This window comes from Orbicella franksi, chromosome 15, assembly GCF_964199315.1.
Source record: "Orbicella franksi chromosome 15, jaOrbFran1.1, whole genome shotgun sequence".
NCBI lineage: Eukaryota > Metazoa > Cnidaria > Anthozoa > Scleractinia > Merulinidae > Orbicella > Orbicella franksi.
In genome coordinates, this window is record NC_138159.1 from 5,419,291 (window position 1) to 5,442,981 (window position 23,691).

Genomic DNA, 23,691 nt, shown 5'->3' on the forward strand with positions numbered 1-23,691 from the left:
AAAATCACCTACTTCATTCCTATCTGACTGCTATGTAGAGTGTACGTGTACATAGGTCTTTCCAAACCACAGTATTCATCACCTTGGACAAATTCAAGTTTACTATCATTGTTTTCCCTGACCAAAAGGCAAGTACAAAACACTCTAACTGTTTAGCGCAATGTTAATAACATTGCACTAAACTCTCCACTAGAAGTTTGTCTGAGTAATGACCTTTGCACTTCATTGTGTACCTTGCTTAAAAAACAGATCAAAATCCACAGAAACTTACAGACTTGGAAGTCACAATTGTTATTTCCAAATTCAAATTTATAGCGATACGTGTACATTGCTACCAGAAAACGTTCAATGCACAACAGATTAAACCTACTGTGTAACACTACATTGTATGATGAACCAAGCAAGCTTTGACAATAAACAGGCATAGAGATTAGCACTTGCTCCCTTGCTCAAGCAAGTCTCAGTCTTTTTCCCAAGGTGAGTACAAATAATAGATTACAATGCTCAAGCATGGCCCTTTTTGAGAAGCAGACCTAGACCGGAAGTTAAACGCTCTCTTATTTGGCACATACTATTAAGGTTGAAAAGGTTGTGATTCAATAAAACTTTCCAACTTGTCAACTGGTGGGGTGTTAAAGCATGTCAAGAGCCATCTTGAACATAATCTTGAAGTTTATATTTCTAGACCAAGTATACAAACCTAGTATACACTGTACATGTACAAGTTCAACCTCTCTATTTAACTCTGAGTGTAATCTTGAAGTCAGTTGCATATAATACATTGTAGGTAGTGATTGCTCAAAAACTAACTTACCAAACCTGAATTACTGTACTTAAATGAAAATTCAAAAGGAATGAAAAGTGATGCGTTTTGTAAAGGACTGGGTGAACAGATCAATTATCCACTCAACTACACACAAAAGAATTTTAAAATCCTGCCATTTAGCTGCTTTTTATCCAAACATTGTTCAACTGGAGATTGGTTACTAAATAAATATTTTGGCAGGAGTAGTGCATTTCAATGGAACAAGTTATTGTTCCAAGTAAGACCTCTTGTTATTTTTGCAACAGACTGCCATTGAACTTTGATCAATATTTGATATTATCACTCAAACTTTCCAAGAGTCACACAGTTTGGCCAAAAAAAAAAACAGTTCATGGCATCTAACTTCTTGAGTGAACTATAAAATTATTCTTTAACACATTTTATCTCCAATTTAAGAATTGAGGTTTAAATCACAAATTATTTCTTGATCACAAATCAATCAATCAAAGCAGTAAAATGAGACGTTCAGTTATGGAGAATTTCTTTGTTGACATCAAAGCTTACCTTGTGCTCTGGCATCACAAAGTTGTTTGTATTCTGTCCTTTGTGTGTCTGAGGTCTGGATGAGTCACTTCCTGGGCTAAGATACTCACCATCCAGATCATCATCTGTATATAAAAAAATTAATCAACAATTAATTTAATTATGAGCTTGAGATTTCCATGAGGTGATAGTTTTAAATGAGGCCAAAGGCCAACCATTCCTCAAAGTATTAGTATTAAACTTCAGTTGAGTGGTCAGAGCAGGACTTTGAACCATGACCTCCAGATGTCAAGTCCAGTGCCCTAAACACTCAGCCACAATACCTCCCGATCACAGGGATATACCTAACAGGGGGCTCCCAGCTACATGTGGTTTTGTTCGCTGTGAGAGAGCTTATCACAGGCTGAAATTGTACTATAAAATAGAAACTTGAATGATTTTGAAAGTGTACAAGCTGGAGAGGCTGGCTGAGGTTGTTAACTAGGTTGCTTAGTTTATCGGTAGCTATATCAATAACTGCCATCAGCAAAGTTACTACAGTAGCCTGTGCAGACAAGTTGAAGTTTCTTCACTTTTCTTTCCCTAATTTCAATTTGTTTTGGCTGCCATGAAGCTCTTTCTTTTGTCTCTACAATCTTCACAACTCAAGACCGTTCCCAAACACTCTAGATTAGCACTCCCAAAAACCGATTTTTTTAATTCCCAGGAGTGAGGAACACATACTTTTTCCTTACAATATCAGCACTTTGTCAAGCGCAGGCAATGAGAATAAACAAAATGATCAACTTGGAGACACATGATAAGAGGCAATGTACCACCTTACAAGTATTATCAGAACTGATATAAAGGAAAAATTGTATATTGCTTGCAGTAGAGTGCACTTACAAAAGAAATTCAAATACATGTAGAGTAACCAAGTGTAATGAAGACACTACACAAAGTTCAGTAAAACTTCATCGATGGTCAGTTTAGGTACACGTATTTCTGACGAAATCAAAGTTGCAGTGACCACCATTGATAAAACAATGATCTCAGAAATAAAAGTGTTGATTAACAAATTATCATGTCCAGACATGAAAATCCGAAACATTTTTGAATGCCTTTTTCATCGACAATGAGTTTAGTATATAATTAATGTCACCCTCATAAAATCATGGATCATGTTTAAATAATTAAAACCAAAAAATTAATGTTTTTTAAACATCAATAATGCTGTGATGCAAAATTATTCTTGAATTTATAGTGAGGATTTGATAATAAGAAGAAACCATGACAAAATTGATTTCCCCAGGTATCCATACAGGGGCACATCTCTGACAGCTCTCAAGGGGAAATATTTTAAAAAGGTTCTAAGAGATACATTGTTTACTTGATCAGAATTTTCACACGCTTCTAGACACCTAATGAGAACCTTGGGGGGAAATAATATAAAAACTGAGATTCACATCTAATGATCAGTTATTTTCCTGCTCTTCAAAACCAATTCAACCAAGTAGTCCTAATTTTCACACTCAACATGTTGCAAGATGTACAAAATGACATAATTAAAATTCCAGAATCAATCATTTTCATGGTAAAATTCTCTAAAATTATAAACTGTGCCACTATTTTTTGGTAGTTGACCATTTTGGTGACCGATTATTTGTAATGAGGGCATTTTAGCAAATTTCATTGGCACATGTATTTATTGCATGACAGTTTGATATCCCCACTTAAGAAATAAAAAGTGCTACTTTAATTTAAAACTTTACCATTCTTGTATATTTGACTTCTTGGTGACAGAGTGTCAACTGAAGTTAACTTGCATTTTACTGATTGTCAAGAAAATTTATATCAATTCTGATTTTTACCATAATAAGTGTGCAAAACGAAAAAGATAGAGGCCAGACAGAATAATTAGTCACCCCATTGTTCACTAGATTATCAACCTGAAAAACCTCCAAGTCTAGGCAGATAATATAAGTTATTTTTAATTCCTTTGAGTGAATATTAATTTCAACTGAGATAAAGCTGCCGTTTAGGAAAGAAGTATTTAATACGATAAAAAGGATTTTGTGAGTCAGATAAGCTCCTGGCGGAATTGAAAACCGAAAGAGTGAGTTTTAATAAATGAAACAAGATATGCCGTGCTGAGGTCTCTAAGAGCTAATTTCATTCGGTCTGTCGGTGCATTCTAGAAGTTACTACAGCATACGATCACGTCTTGCGTACAGCTGCTTTTATGACCATTCGTTTTCATTCTAAGCCAAAGACCCATTAACACAGTTGGTTGGCAAAAAGTAACAAAATGTTCAAAGATCGCTTAGCGTGGGGTTGTTGATCTTTTTTGAAAGGAATTTCGACGTTAATTTACAGGCAAAATTCTCTCCCACATAAACACACCAGAATAATGGTAATGACATATTATTATAATTTCTTAGCGAACGACAATTTTTATTTATAATTTCACCTATGAGGTTCGTTTTTCCCTAATATGGAAGCAAAATTTCTCGCCGGATAATAATTTCTTTAATGGAACAAATCTAGCCAGTGAGTGGTTATCCCCTTCTTGTGTTTAGACAGTTGACACAAACAGCTGACACAAAGGTTTAGGTGCATTTTAGAAAACAGAACACTCAAGTTTATAGGACACAAGTTACTCATATTACTATTATTCCTAAGGCAAACGTTTTTTTTGTTCGATCGAAGGTTCCACACGCGACAACACGCACCACAAAAATATTATAAAAATATATTAAAACTGCTATCGGCTAGCAAACGGTTTCTTTGATTAATCTTCGACAAGTTCCCTGAGAAAGTCGAAAATTTTACATTTGTATGTTTTAAAAAGTCCTCACTTCATTGCAAGAACGGAGTGCGAAAACGGTGTCCCATTTTATACAAGCAAGCCTACTCTGCGGGTCGTTCATTCATTTCACATTTGGTGTAGATCGCTCGTATACTGACAAAAGCATTGCACATTTGTCGGAAACTGTTTCCTTGCCAATTTATTTAGCGTCTACCGATGAGCCTAAATTTCCAGAGTCTCCGTCAAAAACATTTTCGTTGTGTATGTACTGCATCAGAACAACAGAAGGAAATCAATCTGTGAAGTCGGAGAATCTCCGATCAAATGTCCTATTTCGCGTATAAAAATCTGTGAGCATAGCGTGCCCAAATTAAACATGATAAATAACTAGTGAGTCCGAGAATGGAGAGTGCGACTAGGGAGTCTGTCACACGATCACCGAGCAAGAACACTCTCCAGTAAAACCAGACTGCACGCGAGACAAGGAACGCAATCGTCTTGTCTTCCACATGCACAACGAGCGAAAAACACGTACATGGTCCGGTTACAACGAAACGGAAATTTACACAGAATACACAAACACTGATGTCTGTGCACAATTTCATCGCTGCATATATCAAAACAGAAAGCAATGTCCACAATCTTCTTTGCAGGCGAGCAAAAACGGAAATATTTCCATTCAGAACATTACAAGTTTAGTTCCCTAGCGAAGCTAAACAACGCATTATAGAAGCTGACCGCGACGTTTATTCGAGACTTCTGGCGAGTAATTGGTATCTGGACAGTCTTCTGTAAAAAAAACAACAGGGTTTATCGGCTAGAAAACATGTAAATAACTTACCCATTTCAAAGTCCCCTCTTTTCACTCGCAGGAAAATTTCCAAAGTCTGTACACTCCACTGCACACGGCAGTCTTCACCAAAGAACCATCATATGAATCTCCTACGACAGAATTGTCTTCAAACCTTGCTACAAATACGGTATAACCCTGTTGGCACGAACAAAATCATAATTTAGTTACACTGTAATTGATATTCCTTTCTCATTCTTTCCAAGATAATAGATACAGTGAAGAGGTTTCCAGCGGGACATTTTAAAGATCGCTTGTTGACAAAGGCAAAACAAAATATACAAACCGAAATTTGGAGCCTACCTTGTGTGGAAACCCGCAATCAAGCAGAAGCCGAAGTTCAGAGCGCGCCGTCTTAAAAAACATGCGAAGATGTGTCTAGAGGTACAACGTCACACAACTGTGTATCTAGTATGCCATCAAAAAGAGTCCGTTCCATTGTTTCTAAGTAACTCTTGTCGCCACAAGAGGAGATTGAATCCATAGTTATCGTGGGAAAATACACTGTGAATTTTGTGAAAGCTCGATTATCAGAAATCAGATGCAATCTCGTTCCAGATTTCCCTTGCGGCAAAACCGCGCGGTTGGAACGCCTTGCAGTTTCTGATAGTGTCATCGGGCAATCTTCGTCAATAATCGTAAAGTTCCGGAATGCTCTCGAATTTCCGAAAATTAATCGCACTCATAAGTTATTTATTTTGCTTTTTTTTTAAACCAGATGCCGGATAAAATGGGCACGTGTAACTGCTGTAACCTTGAAAGATTATGATTTAGCGGAAGGGGTTGGAGGATAAAACGTTCACAAAATTATGTGGCATGACTGGTTAACAAAAATAGAGAAAAAGGAAATGTGTACTAAAGCGGATATATATATATATATATATATATATATATATATATATATATATATAAATAAATAGATTAAATTTCGTCACGCCTGTTTAACCCACAAGGTTCGAGGGTCTTACCCTTGGAGACCAAAAATGCTTCTCTTGCCTTGCGAGCTGATGAGTTCGAGAGGAACGAGTTCTATGTTGTCCATAGGAAGGGTAAAGTGATCTGAAACGGCGGTGGGTTGATCAATGTGTCGTTGTGTGATGGCTTTTTAGATTGCGCGTCTGTGCTGAGATGGCGTTTAGTCTCGCCTCCTATGTATTGAACGTTGCATTTGTTGCACTGTGTCATATAAATGGGATTAGAAGATGAGCAGGAGATGTGATGTCATATTCGTCTTTGTTCGTTGGTAGAGAAAATAGTATAAGACGTTGTTCCCTCTGTAGTGAAAGGACACGTTTTGCACCTATTTCTGTGACAACGGAAAGCTCCCGGAGCCGGGGAGGGGGTGTCTTGCAACGGCGGTGTGATATACGAGGAGGGGAAGAAAATGCTGCTAGGAATCGCTGTGAAGAACGAAGAATGTTAAGGTCTTGACGTATATATTCAAATTCAATCCCTTTTATTTTTCACTTATACTTAAAAACAATATTCGGGGAACAGTAGAAGTCAAAGAGAGAGTTTTGGGGCCTTGGGGGCGAATTTGTTTCTTTTCCATCACTTCACCGTGGATAGCTAAAATACAAATGGGTCAATTTAAAATCGATTTAAAAAAAGCTAAAATAATGATTACATACTGCTGGTAATATTACTCGATCTAAAACCATGGGATTTTCGGTTTTGCGGATTTGGCTAATTTTTGTTTCGGTTTTTCGGTTTTCGCACTTAAAGACTGCGGTTTTTCGGTTGACTTGTGCGGTTTGCGAGTTTTCTCCAATTCAGTCTTTGGTTTTCGGTTTTTGAACCATGATGGGGGTTTTTCGGATTTTTCTGTCCAGTGCATTTTACGGTTTTTCTGGTTTTGTCAAGGAAGTTACACCCTTGCACTGAGTCCCGCTAAAACTCTAATTCCAAGGGACCACTTATATAGCCTTCTACCCAGTCTCTTTAATTTAGCAGCCGTTATTTGGGTCGTAACGGCTTTCAAGCAGACTATGAAAAGCTCCCGGGGAAAAGCTAAAGATAACATCAAAGCAAAAGACTATTTCTTAAGTATCACGCGGCTGGGATAATATCGCGTGAACTTTGACCTTAGACTGTTGACCATCGAGTTTCTATCACTAGCTCGATTGCAAGTTGTCTTCCCTTTTTGTCGTCGGAATAACATTACGTGGAATAAAAGCAAAGGAGAGACTGTTTGTTTGGTTGTAAAATAAAGTAGTTTGGTTGTAAAATGTGGCTGCCATTGTGCCTACACAAATGACAATTTTGACAAGTGAAAATTCTGACAATGGCAATTAAAAAGCAGTTTCAGAATGTGGTGTTTCTTTTAAACGAAAATCACCCAATTCCTAGTTTCACATTGCTATAGGTCTGGAGCCAATTTACAGGAAAAAAGCAAATTTTTAGATTATGATGAGTTCTGCACTAACCGTGAGATATGCTGAAAAAACTTTGAAAGTAAAACAAGTTTAGACTTATAAAAATTAATAACAGAAAGAGATTCGGTTTTCGGATTTGGACGGACAGCGGTCGCTACCTACGCCCCTGCTTACCGTAAGAGCCAAGCCCACTTCTTTCCCCTTGAACATTGGAGTCGTGTATAGTAAATACTCTTTTTCTTTGGCGATTGTAGCTTAACAAGAAATGACACGCAACCTGCGCGTGCGGTGATAAACATGACAATAGAAAGCATTGTTGGAAAACAAAAAGTATTTTTTTGGCTTGACGTATTTTTGAATGAAACGTCACGAAACGTCAAGTAAAAAGGTGCAATTTTTGTTTTCGAACGATACGTTTTATTGTCATATTTAGATGTCTATCACCGCAGTTTGCGTGTTATTTATTGAAAGACTTAGTACTTTGGATTTAGTCCTATTTTGACTCACTGTCCGCCTGAAGTCTGATAGGCCCCAGAAGAACCTCCCGTGACTAGGTTGGCAAACACCGTAATTGCATCGTACGTCGGTGGAAACCGATCGCGAAAACTATTCGCACTGTTTAAATTTAACAAATTGACGTCAGTTTTCATGCGTCTGTCCTGTTATTGATCATGAATTTCGACATAACATTGTCAAAGTAGCTGTGGATCCACGAGGCGAGTCAGTAACAGGACAGACGCATGAAAAACTGACGTCAATTTGTTTTTTTTCATCAAATCGTCCACTCTCGCTCGTTGACGCACCGCATAAATTATAAATTCATGTGTCTGTTCGCTTATTGGCAATGAAAATTAGCCAATGAACGCGCGAGAATTTCTGCAGTTATCATAAAATGTCGATAGTACATATAAGTCAACAAACCACATGAATAATTTGACATGGTCGATTGAAGAGGATATACCAAGTGGTGAGGACCCGGTACTGTCAAAAGAATGTCATTAAATCTCTTCCTCCGTTTGAGGATAATACATACACCCGAGGAATTTTTTATTCTACCCGCCTGCCCGCTCGATAGGTTATAAATTGCACTCTGACTCTTGCCGTATCGCCGAAATTTTCCCCCATAACTTGGTGAAATACGATCATTGTTACCGTACGTAATAGGGTATACTATTGCAATAGTACACTAGTACACTATAAAAATGTTTCACAAAGTGATTTGATATCCAAACCAAACTCTGAGCTTGGTTTTACGTTGCTAGCGCCAAAGAGAACTAGGAGGAGAACGAGCCTGTTAAATCAGTTCCCATAGTACACTTGAACTGGTTTCTCTCATAATTTCTACTTTTATTGAGTGGAGTTCGATAATAAGAGTGATTTCTCTTCATTTCGTTTCGATTTATTCAGCTCCTCTAGAAGTATTTATAATTGTAGTAATAGGACTGACTGGAGTCCAATTTGGCTTAAGTTGTAATTCACGAGCTCGGGGGAGGGGACCCAATGTGAAAACATCGGGCATGCTCGTCGGAAAATTTGAATTAAACCCCTAAAAGAGATCAATATGGGCGTGACTCGAGCTTTATTTGACCCCTAAAAGATACCACTTAAACGCGGACAGACAGCGGGTTGTTTATTATTTCTTCAAGAGCAAAAGATACCTTGTAAGCTAAAATATGGCGTTTCGTCATGAACACGCTAAGTGAGACTAAAATCCTTGATTTACACCCCTAAGCGAAACGAACATCCCTGATCTTTTCATATGGGAGCCCCATCCTCCGTGTTCACTTCACGGTTGGACTCTCACTGTAATATCTTACAATTTTATTCAATAGATACTCTTCAGCAAAAGAACATATAAAGCCTTGAATTCGGATAAATTCTTCTTTTACATAGAAATTATAATATAATGTAATATAATATAATATATTTTACTAAACTCAATAACTGTCTTGTTACACGATTCACTACTATATACACAGACTTGCTGTTGAATCATCCATTGTAAATCTCTGTAATTAATTTAATTTAAATATTAAAACGTAATAATAACTGAAACTGTTCACCCAATACATGAGATAACTTCAACAAAAGCTATCGAGGCCACCTTTTTTAATCAACACGTAACGTTTTTATGACATGTCTTGAAAGGGTCTTCTCTTGGCCTAGCCAATTAGAAACCAAAATGGTTTAGAAGGCGGAGACATAAGATTGCTCGCGCCGTCGATTATTCTGTAATAGGCCCTTTGCAACAGTTGGTCACGTGAGCGATAACTTCTAACCTTTTCGCTACAGCGATAGGAATTTCAGAACTGGAAAGAGCATATTTTAAACAGCCAGAGCACTAATTTATAGACCTATGCCATACCTATTCCATTTCTGGTAACATTAGTCCTATGCATTACCAATGATGACTAAATCAGCGTGTTCTCGAAAAGCACTTCACGTGACCAACTGCTGTAAAAGGCCTATTGGCTTAGAGTCATGGAAAACCAAAAAACATGTCCAACCAAAAGTTGGCTATTGAGCGCTGCTGAAAAAGAAAATTACCTCCCTTTACTGATCAATTTTGTCTTTAGAAAAAGTCGCAGCTGCCCATTTAAATCTTCATGCGCTGTTAACTTTCAAATTCTTAATTGAAAATTCTGTTTTGCAAACTCAAGGTATTTCAAAAAATAACTTAACCGTGATTTTTCAATTAAATTAAAACATTATGGCAATCTCCCAACAGTGATGTTCTCCCAACAAATCCGAAAACACTAAAAAAAACAACAACTGAAAAATGTGAGGCTTAAAAAAAATACCCAAAGATTCTTCAAAAATTTACTGGTTGAAATCATGAAAATCTGTCGAAAAATTATATAAAAACCGGCACACAAAACAGTTTTCTCTTTTTGAATAATGCGTATCTCTTTGAAATAAGCAAAGAACTTTAGAACTTCCAAAGACAGTCACATCGACTTGAACAATGAAATAACCCTTAAGCAGGAAGGCAATTTCTGCTTACAAACCGTAACAATTAAATAACCAGATGACATGATATATTTTTCCTATGCAGAACGTATGCGGGGCCAACATCTGAAATTAACAATATATAATTTTAACACAATTGCGTGCATCTTCTTTAGAAACGTCTTAAATTACATATTTTTTTAAACTGTAACTATACGATGACGATTATAACCGTCACGCGATAATCACGCTGGCTGCCTAAACTTCAGTGTTCAAAAATTGCGCGGCCCATTCGATAGCGACAATGGTATTTGACAACTCCTCCTTAACTAGCGTCCAGGTATTGCTCTGGGAGCCATTGCTGACCGCGTCTATTAAAGCATCGTGGAGGCCTGGAAATGTGGCACTGGCATAAGAGTTGTGGAGGCTTGGAGCGAAAACTGAATGCCTGGAAAGCAACAAAGCAGGGTTTTCATTAAGAGAGGATGCAAACACTGGGAAAATTCATCAAGTTCTAAGTCAATTTGCGCGGTGAGCAATTTATGCACTTGTGCTGGTTCTGGGAAGCATTTCCTTAAAGACCACACTTTCTACCTTAGCAACTGTCAATCTAACGGTATAGTTACCACGTACCAGTATAGAGGCCTTCCCGGCAGTCCCTCAGGGTTGAGGAAAGTCTTTTCCAGTCCCGTCAAACGGTCATTGATAAAGGATAACGACCAAGGACTAGGAACGAAGAGAAAAATACGCCTTAAAAATGAAAACAAGGTTTAATTTTTTTCCTTGCTGCATACTTACTCAGACGTGTCCACATTCTCAATAAGCGACTGCATATTTTCTGCTCCTTCTTCAAACTTTTTAACAGCCTGGTTTAAGTATTCTGAAAGCAAATTTTATTATAAATAAAAGATCTGCTACTCTTTCTAGAGAATTCGCTTAAAACCAAGACCGGATAAAGAGTAAGAGAGTTAATTCCCCATATGGGCTTTTGGAAGTCCAAGGTAGTCCCTTTAAGTTATTTTTAGATGTGGCACATGTACCTACTTTTCTCGTTTTCTTTTTCTTTTCTTGCAAGATCACTCAGATCATGGTGCATCAAAGAAACCGAAGAATCCTTGCCCAGAGAGGATTCTTCGGTTCCTCTGATGCACCAAGATCCGAGTGGTCCTGGAATAATCTATTGAGTATAAAAGAAACGCAAAATCCGTTTTTCGATTTTAGAATCCAACCATGGATTTTCCCAAAGAAACGCATGCAGCTTTGTTAAGTTCCTTTCGATAACTGTTGCTACTCAGTTCCAATGATTCCTCGTTTTCTTCGAATTTTTGCAGCTCACTTACCAATGAAATCACTTTCTGGAGCGACGTTCTATAGTTCTATTGTTCACTTACCAAGAGAGATCCCCCTTTGTTCCAGGGTACTTCCATATTTCTTCTGAATGTCCAGAGCACCCTTATTTAGCGCCGCAGCATAATCCGAACAGTTGACCGGCAGCACAGCGGTTTCAGCTAATAGGAATGCAGTGCTCGCCCACACCTGTGCTATGGCCAAGTGGGTGGTGAATTGAGGATCCACAAACTCCTTGACATAAGCGAATGTATCATGAATACTGTGGTAGGTAGGGTATGAAGAGATGTTATGAAACCGGTACTGAAAAAGACGAACATGGTTTAGCATTCAGAATGGATAATATTACTACCCTTTCAGACTCTTTTAATAGCTCCCATTTGAATGGCTACACACTTTGGTTTCATTCAACGAGTCAGAACGCCATGTACAGCATAATAGACAGTAGATCGTCTTGAGTGATCGTCCGGGTGAGGATAGTTCTGAAAAGAACTGTTGTTGGTGACTGACGTTTCGACAACCTGAGCGGAAGTCATCTTCAGAGTCAAGTGAATAGTGTTAGTCAGTCGATGATGTTGTAAGTCTGGTACGTTAAAAGTCATTGGTCCGTTTAGCCATGATGGTATTAGCTGGAAGACTCGTGCAAAGTTTGTCGGCGGTCATTGGTCGGTTCTAGAGGACTTCAGCTCAGGTTGTCGAAACGTCAGTCACCAACTACAGTTGTTTTCAGAACTACATGTACCCTCACCCGGACGATCACAGACGACTATCTTCTGATACTTCTAGGTTCAAACCATTAACTCCAATAAACAGTACCACATGAAAGAACTGGTCAATAGCTTTCATTTGAATGGTCACACACTAGGGTTTTATCCACAGACTTAAAAGTTAGAACCACCTCGTACAGCATAATAAACAGTACCACATGAAAGTACTGCTCAATAGCTTTCATTTGAATGGTCACACACTAGGGTTTTATCCGCAGACTTAAAAGTTAGAATCACCTTGTACAACGCAATTAACAGCACCACCTGAAACTGACACTCTGAAATAGCTTTCATTTGAAGGGATGGAAAGAAGGAAGGTGCTTATATTTAGGTATAGCTCTAATTTGCACTTTTAACAGTGACAGGCCAACAACTTACCATGTCAAAAACATATCTAATATCAGCTGATGGCACTCCAGATCTCTGACAAAATGGAGAATAGTCACTTCCTGATCCTAGAGGAGGAACCCTAGAGAAAATAATAGAACAAAGACCATAGTAAGGAAGATGATGAGACCAATCAAACAGGGGAGTGTTTGAAAAAAAAGACTTGCACCCTGTTAATCAGGTCACCAACAGGTCACAGAAATCTGGCCGTATTAACAGGGTACCCACATTAAAGGGTTTCTTTATTCAATAAAGAAAATGAGTGACTGAGAGCTTTTCTCCGGGCTTGAATAGAGTGGCCATAATAACGAGGTGGTCATATTAATGGGATGTCCGTAAGGCGGGGTTCCACTGTAATATGAGGCTGATTTAGCAAGAGAATGGAAACGTCACTTGACGACAGCGCGCGCAGTACAAATACCCAAATATGGTCAAATTAGAACAGAATCCAGGTTATTGCGCGCGCCCTGCAGTCGTCATCTGACGTTCCCGTCCTGTTGCTAAATCAGCCTAATGTTAGACTACTCACTTTGGAGTTCTTCCATCAGAAGCTGGAAATTTATCCAGCCAGTTGTCATAAACTGATTGGTTCCTGTTGAGGGGATTTTTCACCTGGAAGAGAAGAAATCTATCAGAAAGATGCACATCCCTTTGAATTGCTAAAGATATAATGCTACATTGCTTGGAAGAATTTCGGACGTTAAAATTTCGATGTTTTATTTCAGACGTCAACTTTCCAGACACTTTTTATCTGACTGCGGACGAATCTCGGGCAAAAATTTCGGACACTTTTTAACGCCTACAAAACACATTTTAGACGGAAACAGCTTCTGTGAAAACAACAGTTGCACCGCACCCTAAAGGTTTTACAGACAGATTGACGGGGGAAATAGGAAAGATTCTATCAAGGCGTTATGAATCTCAAGCTTGAGTGTCTCAACTAGAGGTCGCTCCATGAAGGGAAACTAGCGTTTTCGGAGCAAGTTTTATACTGTACTGTAAACATTTCGGACACATAAGATTTTGGACGCTAAAAAGTTCTTAAGGTTTTATTTTCTGACACTTTTAGGCTGAAATGGAGGAGTTCATGCTCTAAGGGGCATTTTGGGTAATCTGGACAAATAAGAAGCAAAGCCGTAAAACAAATGTTTATCTTCATATTTCCGTTCTAATTTCACATTTGGAGACGAAACATATACTGTAAATATAGAAACCCCTTTTCTACATTTACTAGCGTTTTTGAGTCGATTGAGCTAGGCATTTGCCTACTTATCAGAGTAATGGAGATGAAATTTTTGTGACTTGAGCGGCTAAGACTTGATCAATACATTCGGTTTTAACCGTAACAAAATTCCTACGACCACAACAGTCACTCAATCAGCTCAAAAACACCGGTAATCCTAGAAAAGGGGTTTCTTCGTGTACAGTACATGTTTCGTCTCCAAATGTGAAATCAGAACGGAAATATAAAGATAAACACTTGTTTTACGGCTTTGCTTCATTGTAACTTTGCCCTGATTACCCATAATGCCCCTTAGAGCGTGAACTCTTCTATTGTTTTGCAAGTATTCTTTTCAGAAAATGATGTCTATTGACTACTAATCTTGAATACATCTGTGAACCTCTTGCCCTGATGTTCGGCTTTGGCTACCTTACTGGGAATCAAAATGCGTTTGTTGCACGGTCCTTTGACAGAAAGATAAACAAAACTTCCAAAATCCTATTGTAAATAACATTTAGCGTAGAGAACGCAGTGTGTATAGCATGGTTAAGAGGCAAAGTTCTCTGAATGAATTGCAAACCAACATGGCTGGATAATTTAAGTGTCACACACTGCAGATATAAAATGTTACATCATTCTCGTGTTCATATTTACATGTACCTGTTTTGTAGCATTAAACAAAGCCTGATGCAGAAGTGGACTGGCCCTAACAAAGAGACTGTAATTTCCTGAAAATGAAAAAAACACAATTGTCATGGACAAGTCAAGCGCAATAATATGGAGGTCTGCAAGTTTTGGTAGCAAGTAATACATAATTCGGACTCACCTGTGTTGGGTTGTTCAAAAGCTGACTAACCCTAATCCCAAATTAAAAGATGATCAAAGTTTGAATTTCTGTTATATAAGAGTACTTTTCTTTGCTATTGTATTGTGGAGTTTGGGATTGGCAGATGCCAACACTGAAGGACAGTTCAATATCACTTAGAATGTAAAGAAATGATTGGAAATCTTGTAGTTATGATCAAATTATCATTGATACCTCTTATTGGGGAGTCAACATTCAAATAGGCCACAGCTCTCTGGTATAACAGGTGAACATTGTCCTGGAAAAAGAATTTCAAAGAAAACAGTGAGCTGGAAATTAAAATAATTAAAAATACCATGGGCAGCTCACTACGAAAAAAAATTATGGTGACAGTAAAAAGTTGTTGACATGAAAATAAAGAGGGTGTAAATACAAACCTCAACCCACTCAGTTGATCCTAAAAGACCATATTCTTCTCCACCCCAACTACAGAGAACAATGGATCTACGGGGTCTCCACCCTAAAGGTAGAAAAATATTGCCTTGGTTAGCTTTAGCATATGAAGAAGTTTGTTAAATGGGAGGAATGTGCAACTGGCAGGGGGGCATGCCAGGATGGACTGGAAAGAGGGAAGAGATCATCAGAATTTAACTGGTGAACAAATGATTTATTCTTGAATCTCTATTTTCCTGATACCAGAAACTGAGGAGGTAGGAGGTAGGGTGGTACAGAGTGGCCAGCGTGTCGGACTCACAATCCAGCGGTCTCTGGTTTGAGTCCCACTCTGACCACTACCTGGACTTGTTTCACAGTAGCCCCACATTCAAATCCTTGACCATGCTTGTAAATAGCCAACTGGTTTGCCTCCGGCCAGTTGGGATTCTTAACAATGTTATGTTCAATTTGAATTATTAGTTTCAATTGTTTGCTCAGCCCCATTAGCCTCTGTGCTATAAACACATATGAGGCTAAATAAAAGGTGTTTTTATTTTCATTTTTTTTAATACACCTCTGATTGGACAGATCACTGCACAGTAGACACTCACAAATACATGTATTGTAACAATGAATACAGGATATATCAAATTAATGATTTTGACAAATTAACAAAAGTCCAGGCATACCTTGCTTGTACTTCATTCCAAGGGCCTTGCCAATCTCCAACATACAAGCCGTTCCACTTGAAGGATCAATACCACCAAACACCCAAGCATCTCGGTGATTTCCCAACAAAACTAATCTGTCTAAGAATGATACAGTAACCATGTATGAGGCACTAATAATGAAACTTTTAAGTCAAACCACAATTCCTGATCAGAAAGTTCTTTTCCATATTGTAGCATCACTGCTTAAGTGATAATTTTTTCCAACCTTAACATTTAATACACTTATATACTAACCTGTGGTGAGTGTTGCAATATTGATTGATTGATCTGAGTCTGAGCACTAGCTGGGGTTGTCACATGATGTGCTCATAGCAAAGACACTTAATTTGCACTCTTGATATACTGTAGTAGCGGAAAATGCTCAAAATGCTGGGGGGACCTGCAGAGGACTAGCATCTCAACCAGAGAGTGTAGCTGCATACTCACGTATCTGTATCTGGTACATATGTACTGTTGAGCTTTGCCGAAACCCAGCACCCCTGCAACACCTCACCCTTTGGTCTCGAGGACTGGAATGGACTACCCTACATTGCTATCACTATAATAAGCCAAATATATCATCAATGTATGATGAAGCTTACCTGGCTCAATGGATCCCTTCAACACAGCAATGACATTGTAAATGTCTCTTCTTGTGTGGTTGTTATTGGTCTCAACCTCCACTTTCCTGGCCAAAAATAACATTAACAATAAAATTTAAGGTGTGTTATTACAGGATGGGTAGTGACTTACTGGTTAGTGTGTAGGACTCTGGATTATTGTTGACTCAGGACTATCATTGGCACTGACATTATCACCACACTGGTATCACAGAGATCATGGGCTTGTGAAACCTGTTCAAGCTTAAATTTTTTCACGTCTTGGTGGCTAGGTGCAGTGGCCTAATGGTTAGTGCGCTGGACTCTGGATAGAACAGTCCAGCTTGGAGCTCTGACTGACGTCACTGTCATGTGTTCTTGGACAAGAAATATGACTCAAAAAGTACTTCTCTTCTCCCAGGTGTATAAACGGGTACTGGCGATTTCAATGTTGGAGGAGGGGGAGGCTAACCCTGTGATGGACGAGCATCAAATCCAGGAAGGACTAAAAGTACTCCTGGTTACTTAATGCTACAGAAACTGGCATTAAAGCTCTGGCTGCATGGATCACCAACTACCCTGACACAGACTTACCTTGCCAAACTAAGCTGTTCACAGCCCTCTATTTTCTTGTATTTTTATTCGATCGCTGAATGCTCGGATTGCCACAGAACTGGATGCAGCACAAAATGAGACTTGACAGGGTAGGGGGTGGCGACTGAAAAATACTTGCCTCCCTGCCCCCACCTCCACATGCTTTGCGCTCGCTTTGCTCACTCGCCTAACTATAAATTTAGCCTGACTGTATAATTTTGTGTTAATGTATTGAATCCATTTTAAAATAAAAGTAACCACGGATCTTACCAGTCTGTGTAATTATCAGAGAATCCTGGACCAGTATGATAAGTAATATCCAGCCCACCCTGCCAGTCATCAGGGGCTTTCTCTCCACCCAGCAGCCTATTAATAATAAAAATGTATCACGTAAACTGGTAAACAAATGCACCATTAATAAATCTGTGTGATAAAGCATGACAAATTTTGAAATTTCTTTGAACAAGCAGTGTTGATGATGTACTAGGGTCAAGATGGAAGGGGGAGGGGGTGTTATAAGGAGGGATATATTAAACAATTTTACATTCCGTGTGGACAAGGCCTGTGTTCAAAATAAACTTAATATGAGGACACTTTCATCCTGACTACCCATAAATGCACTTGCTTATTAACTCTTTTCGTGACTGATTTGTGATCTCTCAAGCTTGTCATACATTTTCTTAATGCTTAATATTTTCAATTCTTTAAATTTAGTGGTACATATACTCAATATCCTGTACACTGAAGCATGATATCTCTATCCTGGGTTGTTTTGCAGGGCTGTCACAATGTTTTGAGTCACCTGTTGCTGCAATCTTCACACCCCCAACAAACCTCACACACATACTTTGTGGGTGAATGGTATTAACAACAGGCAAGTTCATCCATAACATCAAGACACCATCAAGCATACTCAGCCGTAACATGAGTAACGGGATATGACCCTTAATGACAGCGTTGTGTTTGAAATTGATGTTATGGCGAGCTGAGGAAATTGATTCTTTAATGATCATCACAATTTGTTTCATTGATTTTATAATTTAATCATCACTTTTGATATCTAACCTCAGAAACTGTTCTGCATCTTCAGCTGAAATTGGATGAGCTGGAATGTAAGGCATCTTGATTTCAGCTGAACTTTTCCTAAATACACCATCTATGTAAAGAAACACAGTACTGTCAGGCACTGACAGTTATGCATCGACTGCTCGTTATGGAAAAACAAACAGGCACCTTAAGCTTTGCGCAACTGTCAATCCCAAGCTGGTTCTCTCTTTTAATAAGTTTCACCTTTGTACAAATCATTTCCTCACAAACAGACAACTATTATTAATAATAATTAATAATAATTATTGATTTCCAGCCAGTTAATTAGAATCAAGAATATAAAACTGAAAAATAATTACTAATCACATCCCAACAAATTTACCTCCTATGGGAATATTTTGACAGGTAACTATTATAAATTTAATTAATACAATAATACTAACAATGAACCCTGCAAGTGAATATCCTTGGAACAAAAAAACAATGGTCACTTAGGATCTCAAGATACTTCTTTTAGGTATGAGTACACACCATAACAAAGTGTCCGCTTAAAGAGGTATCTGACTACAAGAGGTCTCCATTTGATGACAGAAGTTTGACGAAATTTCAGAAATCAGCTGAATATTAGTTTTGGAAACTGAAGTGATAGACACTGGATAAAAAAAAAAACACCCCGTAGGGGTTTCCATACTTCTTGATTTGGGTGTGGCCAAGGGAAGGGATTTTTTAACATAAACCTATCCCAATCACTGATTTACACATTGATCAGCACCTTTAGAAGGATATCTTGGAGTCAAGGGGTCACCAGTTCCAATCAGGATTGATCCACGCTGCACTCCTGACCGAGGAAGCCACCAGCCATGGGGATAAAGATCTTCATTTGGTACAGGTGCAAAATCTTGTGGGTCATTGTATATCAAAATGGCTTTTGCTCCAAAATTCTGTGCATTAGTCACCTGAAATTATAGCGCTGCTGTAATTGATGAAGGTAGGGTATTGCATTACTCTGTTGTGCTAAAGTGGCCCTCCCATTCAGAGTGTATCCTGTTTCCATAGGGAGAAGGATTATTGACACTTCTGCTGGATGGGATGCCAGTCAACCAGTTCAAATACATATCTGAACCCCACCCCTGAGGGAAACACAGTGACTTCATGGTTAGAGTGCTTGATTTCGGATCGAGTGGTCTGAGTTCGAGGCCTGGCCGGGATCAAAGTTTTGTGTTCTTCAGCAAGACACCAGCTCTCACAGTGCCTTTCTCCACCCAGAAGTACAAATGGGCACTGGCAAACTTAATGCTGGGGATAATGCTACAATGGACTGGCATGCCATCCAGGGTGGAGTAGAAATACTCCTAGTTGCTTCATGCTATAGAAACCGGGATAAGCTCCGTCCGGTCCACTTGGCTTGTACGCAGACTTAACCTATCCCACCCCTGACAGGGCTAGTTTGCCCATAGCAGTTTGACTTAGTTTATGCTTACATATTCCTGGTTCGAGAGAAACACTGTGAGTATGAGTATGCCAACACAAAAATTTGATATTTCAGACTTTTTGGATCTCCCAAGATCTTCCAGCTATTACTGGAATGATGTTCCTTTACCTACAGTATCTACATAAAAACCCAACTAAAAAGATATTTAAAAGAGCACTTTCCCAGACTATTTCGCTCAGCACCAGCTGGTCCAACTCTGACTATCACTGCTGGTTGCAGTTTTTAAACCCCATGAATTCTCACAACAGGAAAATCTTGTGGATACATGGCATGGCTTGCTTTATAAATTATGAATAACACATGAAATAAAAATTTATGACCCATTTAAATTTAATAGTTATCGTCTTCATCCAATTTTCATTATTTTTGTTTTTGACTAGAAATTACGTGGGTCATTAAACAGGAGTTTTTAAGAGGTTTTTGATGGCATGTTTTTTTTCCATGGGATTCCCCCATGAAAACACTCTTAATTTAGGCCATGAAAAACTTGTGAAAAACTCCTGTAAACCTGTGATTTTCACATTAAATAGTTAGATTATTTTTTATGGATTTCAGTCTTTTAAAGCATTGCAACAGCTTACTACTTTTTGTAATTTACTCTCTTCTCTTGTATCAAGTTTTCTTTTTAACTTAAAAATAATAATCATAATTTATTTCAAATCAAGGGCATAAATTATCTTAATTAGTCTAACTATACCTTGTCACCCCTGAAGACATGCCCATATCTTGCAATGACAATCTTCCCAGAACAGTTGATGTTCTTTTCCAGCAACAACTTGAAATCATCATATCTTCCATAATTTACATAAACCAAGTCACCCTGAAAGACGACGTAAAAAGGTACTTTAATTAAATAGTAATCCAAAACAAGATCAAGAGATGATCATGGGTCACATGAACTTTAAGACATACATGTACGTGTTCATGTAATACTGTTTAGCTGGTATTGTCATCACATTTACATTATGGGACTAACATTAATTTGCAGGATGAAACCCTAGTGTTTGACCATTCATTTGAAAGCTATTTCCAAGTACTGCACTTCCCAGTGGTGATATTCATTTTAATTAAATTATATTTGCTTGAACTAGCTTGTAAATGAAAATTTAGGAAATGTTTTTCAGATATGCAACTCATGTCAGAGCCACTTTTAGTTACCTTAAATTTCCCAGTTGGAGAGTAACCACTAAATGGAGGTAGCGCATCTGGTGACTCCTCTGAGGGTTCTAAAGCCTTCTCTGTTTTTGCTGTTTGAAACCTGACAGTTCCATTACCATCTTGAAGAGAAGCTCCATTTATCTTCCCTTTCTCCGGGAAAGAAAGAAGTACATTATACTTGATCAACTTTGCATCAAACCCAAAATCTGTCCATTGATCCCTGATAAAATGAGCTAATTCAGTATTTCTTGCAGAGCTTGCATGATGAGGATGAAGTGTCAAATTCCTGAAAAAAAAAAAAAAAAAAAAAAAAAAAAAAAAAAAGAATATTATTAAGCTCTGGGTTAACAAAATTTCCTTGTTCAATATGGTTGGTTTAATGGTTAGTAAATGCACTGGACTCTGGGGAGCAGTCCAGGTTCAAGCCCTGGCCAGGGTCATTACATTTTATTTATATTCCTGGACAAGACAAGCTACTCTCACAATGCCTCGACTTTCCATATGGACTATTCAGCAATGCTTAAATTGTGTTTACAAAAAAATTGAGGTTTAGAGGGTTTCATTTAAAGAAGATGGATTCTTGATGTAGAGAGTTGTACATTTTAATCACAATGTCCCTGAACCGTTTTGGAAATACCTTTTTACTGATCTGGATTTTTGGAGTTCGGGGGTCGGAGCGGGAGGGAACGGGGCGGGGGGGGGGGGGGTTGCATACCAACAACAACACAGCATGCCACAATAACAGAATCATTTACATTTAGTTTTTGAAGTATTCTTAGTTCTACGTATATTATCCACATCCAAACTCCAAACAAAACTATTCTTTTAAATCAGAAGAAATCGCGAACGAAGAGAGAAATTCTCACGTGCACAACCTTCAATTCACGAGCACGCACACGAAACACGAAATATCAACTTGTAAGAGAAATTTGCCAAGCGATTAACAACTGATCGATTTTACGTCAACGTTTGCTCTTAACAGCAAATATTGATATTTAACTTAACCATCAAACAAACTTTTCAAGTTTAATCAAACGATTACTGAAACAAACCTCAAATTTCGTTCGATGTTCTCGGCGGACATTGGCGCCAAGACGTCCTGCAGTCGAATTCTCGAAGGAACTGGTGTTGAAGTCGGAGAAACGTCTCCATTTTTCTTGCATTTAGACACAGTTCTCCTTACCATATAACCAGCGATAAATGCCGCAATTACAAGGCCAACCACGACCACTATCGCAGCAACCCGCACAACATTACAGCGCGAGGGAGTCTTGTTTTTCACGATAATCGTTGGTTGCGCAAAGCTTTCCTCCTCCGGGTGTAGTTCCATTTTGGCATCAAACAGGTAAGAAGTGTCAGGTTTATCCATCGGATCACGTTTTAAGAGTCAAATTCAAAGAAGTTTGAATTAATCCTGGGAATTTCCATCAAGGGGTCCGCTTGCATGCGTTCCAAATGCAAAGTGCAATGGAAATTAGCGACCACGCCTTCTTGCAGATGGCCCCGTTCTCGCGGTAATTTTGGCGAATAATCGCGAAATAAATATTTGATTCGCGATAAGTCGAGAGCTTCACGGAATTTTGAAGGAGATGATTTGGAATTACGACATCTTAAACGTGAAAAGTGGAATTGGCGCGCCCACGTCTGGATAACAAATTCAGAGTGAAAGACAGTTTTTAGCGACAATTTCTATCCATTTTTCGGGAAACAAAATTACAATAGGTCGTGCAGTAGGACATGAATCGAACATGTAGAGATAACTAATTGGACACTTATCGTACTTAACATTTTAAAGTATCATTTCCATAAATTAAAATCCTAATCAGGAATTCGCAAAAAAAGAAAAAAAATAAGAAAAAAAATCCTGGTCGAATGACAATTTGAAATTTGCAACAATAAACGAACATTTTAAAACGACTTCTTTACCTGAATATATTTTTTTACAGGCAAAAGCTAATAACCTTTTTCGCATATTTTTCCTTTCTCCGGGGCAGACGGTTTGGGGATATTAAATCCCATAGGAAAGATCAAAAAGCGCCCGTTGACTTGTGCGAAATCTTTACTGTTTTACATTTTATTTTCAATTGTCATTTTAATTTTGAGCGATTGCTTAACCGTTCTTTGTGGCAGTTTAAACAAGTTTTCAATTGTAGCGTATAAGTACAAATCAGTTCTATTAAACAGCTTATTGTCCCTTTTTAATTAAAAAAAAACTAACCAAATGTTGAATCACAATCGCCTGATTTCCCTTTGATATTACCAAGGCCTGAAAAAAATTGAAATTTTTCATAAATTTTCGTCGGTTAGCCTTTTTTTTCTGATAATTCAGATTAGCTAAATAATCGGGGTCCCGAGTTGGAATAACGCATTAATTTGCTGACATCTATAACCAGTGCATCCTATAGATCAACAATCCACTACAGGCTACTACATATGGAAAAAAATAAACTAAAATAGGCTAATACATGGAACAAGCCCTTTTAAACAAACGACCAGTGTAACATTGATGAACCAGTTTCCATGTGTCTTATGTCTTACAAAAGCTCTCCTGAGATTTTGAGAAATCCTTTCTACTCCAACGCAATATTTTTGTTGGATTCAGTTTCCAGGATGGGTATAATTAATTGTTATACACCTGTTGGCTGTGAGTTAGTTCATAAAATTTCGGAATCACGAATCACGAATAAATAAGAGCGCAAATCGCGTTTCACGGAAAAAGAGCCCCAATCATGCTTCACGCTTAAGTGTCGGAGACTCTGAATAGTTAATTACTCAACCATTAAACCCCCTTTTTTCACTTTAATGTTTAAGTTATCTTTAACAACTTCAACTACTTGTTATTTGAAGCATTTCGGCG

The 23,691-nt window shown here is 38.2% G+C and overlaps 2 protein-coding genes across 4 annotated transcripts in view; both read right to left on the minus strand.

The window, feature by feature from the left end:
* LOC145469724 (mitogen-activated protein kinase kinase kinase 2-like) overlaps nucleotides 1-5,483 on the minus strand; it is a 147,933-nt gene extending 142,450 nt beyond the window's left edge. For all 3 annotated transcript variants that reach the window (XR_014042359.1, XM_081453509.1, XM_081453508.1), the window contains exons 1-3: nucleotides 5,251-5,483; nucleotides 4,939-5,085; nucleotides 1,331-1,434 (exon numbers count right to left, since the gene is read on the minus strand). Coding sequence is in view for 2 of the 3 variants with exons in the window: in XM_081453509.1 (XP_081309635.1) it covers nucleotides 1,331-1,434; nucleotides 4,939-4,942 (108 nt within the window). In the remaining variant the exon portion in view is untranslated. The remainder of the gene's footprint in view (nucleotides 1-1,330; nucleotides 1,435-4,938; nucleotides 5,086-5,250) is intronic.
* Nucleotides 5,484-10,192: 4,709 nt separating this feature from the next.
* LOC145469610 (putative N-acetylated-alpha-linked acidic dipeptidase) lies at nucleotides 10,193-22,550 on the minus strand. The gene is made up of 17 exons (XM_081453364.1): nucleotides 21,887-22,550; nucleotides 20,835-21,120; nucleotides 20,374-20,496; nucleotides 18,957-19,140; nucleotides 18,203-18,293; nucleotides 17,408-17,503; nucleotides 16,547-16,632; nucleotides 15,924-16,043; nucleotides 15,237-15,319; nucleotides 15,034-15,097; nucleotides 14,655-14,722; nucleotides 13,302-13,384; nucleotides 12,764-12,854; nucleotides 11,663-11,921; nucleotides 11,070-11,151; nucleotides 10,905-10,997; nucleotides 10,193-10,719 (listed from the first exon to the last, which is right to left on the minus strand). Exons 1-17 carry the CDS (start codon nucleotides 22,201-22,203, stop codon nucleotides 10,530-10,532), a joined length of 2,316 nt encoding a protein of 771 aa, XP_081309490.1. The 5' UTR covers nucleotides 22,204-22,550; the 3' UTR covers nucleotides 10,193-10,529.
* Nucleotides 22,551-23,691: the final 1,141 nt, after the last annotated feature.